General features: G+C 42.9%; 1 protein-coding gene across 1 annotated transcript in view; it reads right to left on the reverse strand.

Moving 5' to 3' along the window:
* The window catches only part of LONRF2 (LON peptidase N-terminal domain and ring finger 2), a 40,817-nt gene extending 36,606 nt beyond the window's left edge, over positions 1 to 4,211 (reverse strand). The window contains 2 exon segments of the mRNA XM_027620597.2: positions 3,115 to 3,286; positions 3,288 to 4,211. Of these exon segments, the coding sequence (XP_027476398.1) occupies positions 3,115 to 3,286; positions 3,288 to 3,797 (682 nt within the window). The 5' untranslated portion in view covers positions 3,798 to 4,211.
* Positions 4,212 to 8,802: the final 4,591 nt, after the last annotated feature.

The following is an 8,802-nucleotide window of genomic DNA, read 5'->3' on the forward strand; positions in this document are numbered from 1 at the left end:
ATCAGCTAGAATCTTAATACAGTGCAAAATGGCAGTGATGGCAGTGAACACCCTTGTCAGCTTTTCCTTCAGTGGGAAAACATTCAGTATTTTATCATTACGATGATTGCTACAGATTTTGTAAATTTAAATTCAATTTAGTTAACACACAGTATATTATTAGTTTCAGGACAGAATTTAGTCATTATTTCACTTGCATATAACACCCAGTGCTCATTACATCAAGGGTCTTTCCTTAATGCCTATCCCTCAATTATCCCTTCCCCCTACCCACCTCCCCTCCAGCAACCCTGTTTGTTTCCTATAGTTAAGAGTCTTTTATGGTTTGCCTCCGTTTTTATCTTATTTTACTTTTCCTTCCCTTTCCCTGTATCCATCTGTTTTGTTTCTTAAATTCCACGAGTGAAATCATATGGTATTTCTTTCTCTGACTTATTTCGCTTAGCATAATATCCTCTATTTCCATCCATGTCATTACAGATGGCAAGATTTCATTCTTTTTGATGGCTGAATAATATTCCACCATATATATACCGTTGCCTTTATCCATTCATCTGTCAATGGACATCTGGGCTCTTTCCATAGTTTGGCTATTGTGGACATTGCTGCTGTAAACATTGGGGCACATGTGCCCCCTTTGAATTACTATTTTTGTATCCTTTAGATAAATACCTAGTAGTGCAATTGCTGGATCATAGGGTAGCTCTATTTTTAACTTTTTGAGGAACCTCCATACTGTTTTCCAGAGTGGCTGCACCAGCTTGCATTCCCACCAACAGTGTAGGAGGGTTCCCCTTTCTCTACATCCTCACCAACATCTGCTGGTTCCTAAGTTGTTAATTTTAGCCATTCTCACAAGTGTGAGGTGGTATCTCATTGTGGTCGTATGATTTTTCTCTATTCTGTAGATGTAGTGAATTACATTGGTTGATACACAAGGATTAAATGAACATTTTACTTGACCGTGATGTGTTTCAAGTGTATCACTGGACTCAATCTGCTAATATTTTTTTTCCCAAAGGTAACCACTGCCCTCACTTACAATATGCTATATAATTTTGCCTGTTTGGATTTAGACATAAATAGAATCACACGGTAAAAATGCTTTTGAGTCTGGTTTCTTTCACCCAACATTATGTTTGTGATTTGTACACATTGTAGTAACTGTAGCTGGTTTACTTTCTTTCTGTATAGTATTCCAAAAGGCATCATAATTCAGTCACTCATTGCATTCTTATTGGAGATGTGGGTTGCTTCCACTTCAGGGCTATCTCTACATAAGGATATAAACTTGCATATTCGTGTACATTCTTTCAGTGCACATATATGTGAACCTTATTGAAACTGCTCAGCCAAAGGTCATATTTAACATTTCAGGTACTACTAAACAATTTTCCAGGTGTATAATTTGCAGACTCATCTGCAGCATATGATAGTGCTCATCTCCATCTTCTCCAACAGTTTGTATTGTGATCTTCATTCCCAGCAGCTGTTATTTATTTTTAAGATTTATTTATTTTAGAGAGAGCATGGGCAGGGGAAGGGGCCGGAGGGGAGAGGGGCGGGGGGGGGGCAGAGAGAGAGAGAGAGAGAGAGAAGCAGACTCCCCACTAAGCAGAGAGCCTGCCACTGGGCTTGATCTCAGGACCCTAGGATCATGACCTGAGCCAAAATCGAGAGTCAGATGCTTAACTGACTGGGTCACCCAGGCTCCCCAACAACTGTTTTTAAAAGTTCTATACTTCTACTGTCTAAGACAGTAGCCACTAGATACGTGTGGCTACTGGGCAACTGAAATGGGGCTGCAGCAACAGAGGAACCGAGATACTGACTTTTTAATTTTAACTAATTGAAATTTAAATTTAAAAGCTAATACTCTATTGACTAGTGGAAAACTTTTAATTTGGAACAATTTCAATACGCCAATCTACTTTTTCAACTCTAAGTTTTATGAAATTGAAATATAAAGGAAGTATTTCTGATGAAAATTTTGTATCCAAGTTGGGATAGGCAGTACATGTAAAATACACAATGCATTTGATTTTTTTAGTAAAATCTCCATTTTTTACATTGAAGGTATGTTGAAATAATATATTGGATGTATAGGTTTAAAAAATATTAAGATAAATTTCACCTGCTTCTTTTCACCTTTTACATGTGGCTACCAGAAATTTAAAATTACATATGTGGCTTACACAGTATTTCCACTGGACAGTGCTGCTCCATGCTACATATAAACAAAATAGATGAAAATTCAAAAATATACAGCCTGCTAAAGTATGAATATATTGGCTGCAAAAATGGTACAGAATACTTGTTATATAAAACGCAATTTCACTGCTCTACTCCAACAATGAATCCCTCAATTTAAATATAGGTGCGCCCTCTAAAAGGGAAAACCTTAACTCTAAATTTAAAATAAAATGCATAATGACTACAGCACACAAGATTCTTTTAGTAACAAAAAATTAAACCAAGTCTCCTTGGCTAGTGATTTAAATCATACATAACCTGTAGCAAAAGGAAGTTTGGTCTTTTAAATTACATATTCTTAACAGGTGGGGGGAGGGGTAAAAGAGAGCCTGGTGCTGGTCACAGATTTTAGTTATTTTAAAAATTAAACACACACACTAGTTAATATAACTAATAAGCTAATCACACCATAACAACATCTAATGCCCTTTGAGAGAGAATGTACAAGTAATAAAAGCAGAACGGAAGGGGATCCTTCCTGGATTCTTTAGCTGAAACCCCCAGAGCAAATCCTGCCACATCACAAGGCACTCCGTTTGTGCGCCTCTAGGGTGTTAGTTATTTGCATTTTCCTGCAGGGCAAATAAAAACACTTGGTCATCCTCCCACTTCTAGACAGCGGAGATGGGAGCGAAAGGCAGTCTTGGCCTCACAGAGCTACTCAGGAAGGATGCGGAGATTCTGTGAAAGACGGGACCAGTGGGGCGCAGCTGGCCCCTGACACCAGCCACCCCGGTTGCTGGTTGACCTTACCACCTTCGGAAGAAAATAACCCCTAAGCCTGAAAAAAGCTCTCGACGTCCACCCCTGCTGCTCGACAGGTAGGCAAGGCTGGCGGGCCAGCTCCCAAGGCCGACTTACCCAGATCCAGAGCCTGGTCGCACCTGAGCAGCGCGGCCTCGGGCTGCTGCTGGCGCTGCAGACCCCGCGCCTGGCCCGCCAGCCTGCGCACGCGGCACTCGGCCGGGAAGCACTTCTCCAGCAGGCCGCTCAGCACCACGTTGACTCTCCGAGCCTGCAGCCGGGCCGGCCCCCGACTCCACGCAGCGCTTGCACACCGTCAGCCCGCACGGCAGGGTCACCGGCTTGTGGAGCAGCCGCTGGCAGCGCGGACAGCCCAGCAGGTCACCGGGCGCGACGGGCGCCGAGGCCGGCTGTTCCCCACGCGGCTCCTGGGGGGCGCGGCCCGGCCTCCCAGCCGGCAGCCGCCACTCGCGCTGGCCCAGGGCGCACGCGAGGCTGCCCGCCAGCTCCCCCAGCTCGTCCGGCCGCAGCGCTCCGAGCCGCGCGGCGCCGCGGAACGCGCCCAGGGCCTCGGGGAGCCGGCCCGCGCGGGCCAGCGCGTCCCCCAGCCGCAGGCACAGGCCGCGGTCGGGCTGCGCCAGCCCGGCCAGCATCGATCGGAAGAGCTCCGCTGCCATCTCATACTCGCCGGCGCGGAAGGCCTCGTCGCCCTTCTCCAAGCGCTTGGCGAAAGGCTCCCCGCAGTCGCAGCCGGGGCATTGGGGCGGCGGCGGCGGCGGCGGGACCGGTTCGGGGCTCATAGCCACCGGGCTGCGGCGCCGTAGGCCCGGACGTTAGAAGCCTAGGCGAGAGAATGCTCCGCTGCCCGGAGCCCAGCGGCGGAACCGCGGCCGCCGCCTCCGCCAAGAGCCCCGCGCGTCTGGGGGCGGCCGCTCCGGGCCGCGGGTACCACTGGCAAGGGCGGGCGCAAGGCTGGGGCGGTGTCCCCCGCGCGGCGTGGGCGGCCGGTCCCGCCGGGCCACAACCCCACCCGGGCAGAGGCGGGGACGGGGCGGGCACGGCCTGAGTCCCGGCGCTCGCGAAGCCCCCTCCTCGCCCCGCTCGCTTATGTAACCCAGGCGGCCTCTGAGAACGTGGCGACCCCCTCCCCACGTCCGCGTCTCCTGCAAACGCTCTCCCTCCTCGTCCCGGGGCGGCCGGGCGCGCGTGTGCGTGCGCGTTCGCCTACACGCGCCCCTCGCTGCGCGCTCTCTTCCCGCCGCCGCGGCCGCGCCCGAAACAGGTGTCCGCGGCGGGCCTGGCGCCCAGCTCTCCTCCTCCGCGGCTACAGCCTTTTCCCGGAGGCCTGGCCGCCCGCACAACCTGTGGCCGTGGTTAAAAAGGGAACCCAGGCAGCTACCAAGCACGTCGTGAATTTGATTTACGAAATTGTCTTAGGTGACAGGAGAGCCTGAAGTGGGCACTGAACAGATGTCCAGGAAGCTTCCTAATGGAACTCTAAATTTTAGACTGAGACATTTTCGAATTGTGATTTAGAACAGTAGTTTTAAAAACAGATGACGTAAAGAAATCCCATGCTAGGTGCTGGGAGGAGGAGGGATCTGAGTAATGGACAATTGTACTGTGCCCTTGGATTTAGAAAAGCAGAAATAGAATTTTTAAAAATGTCTCCTAACGTGGAGTACTGCAGACAGAAGTTGCTGGAAGGAAGGAGTTAAAAGCTACATTGGTGTAGGAGCAAGGACTAAATGTTCCTTCTGTGCTCATTAACCAGTTTATAGAATTCTTCACTAGACATGGCCTATTGTTTATTCCATTTTTTTAATTCTATATTTGAAAGCAATAAAATGCAATATGCCAAAATCCGTATGTTCATTATGTCAAGTCGCAATTTCTTTATTCTAAATTTGTGAGGCTTAACATTAAAGCTGATGACTAAGGAAATATGAAATACCTTAAACCTGGTTTTGGGAAAGGGGAAATGCCTCCTCCATAGGTGAGGAGAGAAAAATTAAACTAATTCACAAAGGGAAAAAAGAGACAACTTTGGCCAATCTTCTAGTCCTATAATCAATGCAGAGAACATCCCACCACCTCCCATTCCTCCGCCAGCCCTTCCCATGAATGATTTCCACAGGTCACGGGGCGCGAAGGGCTCTCTATTTTGACTGATAACAGTTATAATCAGAGTAGGTTTTGATGTGTTTCTCACTACTAAATTATTCCAAACTCTCTTTTTAATCACTTTTGGGTTTTTTTATCTACTTTCTTTATACAGTAACAGTTCACTTACTTGAAGGTTGCTTATTCAACAAATTCACAACCAACAACCAGAAAGCTCAGAGGAAAAAGCTGAGTAGTTAAATTAGTGCTGCAAAGACGAGACACTAAAGATTAACACGTCTTTCCATTTGCTTAGGTCTTCTTTGATTTTTCTCAGCGATGTTTTCTAGTTTTTAGTGTACAGGTCTTACACTTTTTTTCACACTTATCCTTAAATTTTACATAATTTTTGTAATAGTGTAAATAGAATTGTTTTTAAATTTCAATTTCCACTTGTTGCTAGTATATAGAAATCCAATTATTCATTCCATAGATTACTTAGAGGTGTGTTAGTTTCCAAATATTTGAGGATTTTCTACTATTGATCTCTATTTTCAATCCACTGAGGTGAGAGAACCTACCTTGTATGACTTCTTGAATCTCTTAAAATTTATTGAGACTTGTTTTATGGTTCAAATATGTAGTATATTAGCAAATGGTCCACGTGCACTTGAAAAGAATGTGTATTCTGTTGCTAGGTGGAATGTTCTATAAATGTTAATCAGGTCAAGCTGGTTGGTAATATTGGTCAAGTCTTCTATATCCTTACTGATTTTCAGTATACATGTTTTACTCATTGTTGGGAGAAGGATATTGAAATATCCAACTATAATTATTAATTTATTTCACCTTACGTTTTTATCAGTTTTTGCTTCCTATATTTTGAAGAATCAGTATTGTTAAGATGTCAATTCTCCCCAAATTGATCTACGAATTCAAATCTATCTCAATCAAAATCCCAGCATGCCTTTTTGTAGAAATTAGCAAGCTAACTCTGAAACTCACATGAAAATGCACAGTACCTAAAATATCAAAAATGACTTTTTAAAAAAATAACATAGAGTCTTCAAGGCTCATTATTAAGCTATGGTAATCAAGACTGTGGTTTTGGGCGCCTGGGTGGCTCAGTCGGTTAAGCGACTGCCTTCGGCTCAGCTCATGATCCTGGAGTCCCAGGATCGAGTCCCGCATTGGGCTCCCTGCTCAGCGGGGAGTCTGCTTCTCCCTCTGACCCTCCCCCCCTCATGCTCTCTCTCTATCTCATTCTATCTCTTAAGTAAATAAAATCTTTAAAAAAAATAATAAACAAGTAGATCCATGGAATAAGAGATTCCAAAAACAAACCCACACATGTATATTGGCAACTGATTCCTGACAAACCTATTCAGTAAAGAAAGGATAGTCTTTTCAGTAAATAAAGCTGGACTAATTGGGTATCTATAGGCAAAAAGGAGGAAAAGAAGGAGGAAGGGGAGAAAAAGGAGAAGGAAAAAACTTTATCTCTACCTAGCATTGTATATGAAAACAAACTCAAAGATGATTGACCTAAAAGTGAAACTATAGAACTTCAAGGGGAAAAAATGCATAGGAGAGAACCTTTGTGACTCTGGGTATTATATTTAACAGCAAAATCATGATCCATAAGAGAAAAAAAAAAGGAGCTTCTTACATCTGGGAACTGGTCTGACACTTACAGCAAGGCCTCAGTGTTATTACAAAGCTACCTGATGCTCACAACTAGTTAATGTTGCTCTCCTGTCAGGCATAAACCATCTCATAAAACACCGACATCAGACCAAGTCACCCTGACACCACGATAAAGTGAGACAAAAACAAGGTCACTATTGGGTTGCCTGGGTGGCTCAGTCCATTAGGCAGCCAGCTCTTGATTTTGGGTCAGGTCATGATCTCAGGGTCTGGGGATTAAGCCCTGAGTGGAGCTCTGTGCTTAGCGGGGAGTCTGCTTAAGGATTCTCTCTCTCCCTCTGCCCCTCCCCCCGTTCGCGCATGCACGCTTGCACACACTCTCTCAAATAAATAAATCTTAAAAAAAAAAAAAAACAAGGTCACTATACAACCCACAAAATATTGAACATTCCCTTCTCCCATCTAAAATGAATAATTACTACTTCTTTAGCAAGTGCAGCTTCATCCTCGTTCTGGTTTGCTCTCCTTTTAAATAAGATTCAATAAGATACCCAATTATAAACTTGTACCTACCAAAGCCCAAACCCTATAATAGGTTTTCTAACATCCTCTCACCAAGACTTCCCATGGTTCCCCATGGTAAGTATTCTCCCTCACTGCAATGAATAATAAACCAAAATATAAATTATAAAAATACAAAATACAGTGTGCCTGGTGGTTTGCGGCATTGATGAGTTGATAAATTGGATGTATGAAAATTGAGAACTTCTGTTCTTCACAAGAGACTGTTAAGATATGCCCTGTACTTCCTGAAACCAATACTGTGCTATATGTTAACTAACTTGAATTTAATAAAAAAAGATATGCCCACACTTGAAGAAATATTTGTAAATCATGTATCTGATCAAGGACTTGTATCAAGCATATATAAAGAACACTGGAAACTCAATAATAGGAAAACATAACTGACTTAAAAATTAGGCCAAAGATTTGAAGTCACTTAACTACAGAAGATATATTGATGGCAAATAGATACATGAAAAGATGCCCAGATAGATTATAATTGCCTAATACACGTTGTAAAATTAGGACAACTCAAAATTATCACAGGAGTGCAATATATTGGCAGCTGCTGAAGTCTGCTCAAGTAGAATATGATTTTAAGGTATTTTGTTTCCATTTTTTAAAAATCATTTTGAAAATTAAGGCAACAAGCAGGAACTTCTGCTCTGACCTCAATTCTAGGAGGAAGGGACGATTTGGCAAAGTGGGAGTGATGGGAACTTGCAAGACATTCTTTGTTATGTTAGAGTGAATTATAGACAAGGAAAAAGAAACTGGTATTATTTGGCATGTGCCTTAAATCTTAAAAAGAATATTTCATAATTTCCAAAGAAAAGATAATCATGAATTATGATGAAACTTTATAAAAGAAAGAAGAGTCATAAATATGAATTTCTGCCAATGTATTATTAATTGAGGTCACAGTGGTAGTGGGAATTGGGGGTAGTTTCAGATTATACCCAACCTCATAGGATGTTGTAGACTTTAGCTTTCACTTTGAGTGAAGAGGGATGCCATTGGAGGGTTTTAAGCAGAGGGTTAACATGATTTGACTTACATTTGAAAATGTTCACACTGGTTGCTATGTTAACCTATAGCAGGTTATTATACAACCTCAATAATAAGGTAAGAAACTTACAACATACTTCCACTCTCCACACCACCTTTTGTGCTATTCTGAAAAAAAAAAAAATCTTCATTTTGCCTTTATTTTTGGTGATCACAGAATTTTAAGTTGAAATTTACTTTCAGCAATTTAAAGATGTTTTCCATTGCTCTGGCTTGCATAGTTTCTGATAAGAAGTCTATGATTATTCTTTGTTGCTCTTTAGGTAATATGTCTTTTTTCTTCTGATCATTCTTAAGGTTTTCTGTTTAACACTATTTTCACGAATTTGATGTGTCTTAATGTGTTTTGGAGGGCTGTTTTCACTTTTTGGGTTCATTGAGCTTCTTAGACTCAATGAATATATATAGTTTAGATCAAACTGG

Source organism: Zalophus californianus, chromosome 8, assembly GCF_009762305.2.
Source record: "Zalophus californianus isolate mZalCal1 chromosome 8, mZalCal1.pri.v2, whole genome shotgun sequence".
NCBI classification, from domain to species: domain Eukaryota; kingdom Metazoa; phylum Chordata; class Mammalia; order Carnivora; family Otariidae; genus Zalophus; species Zalophus californianus.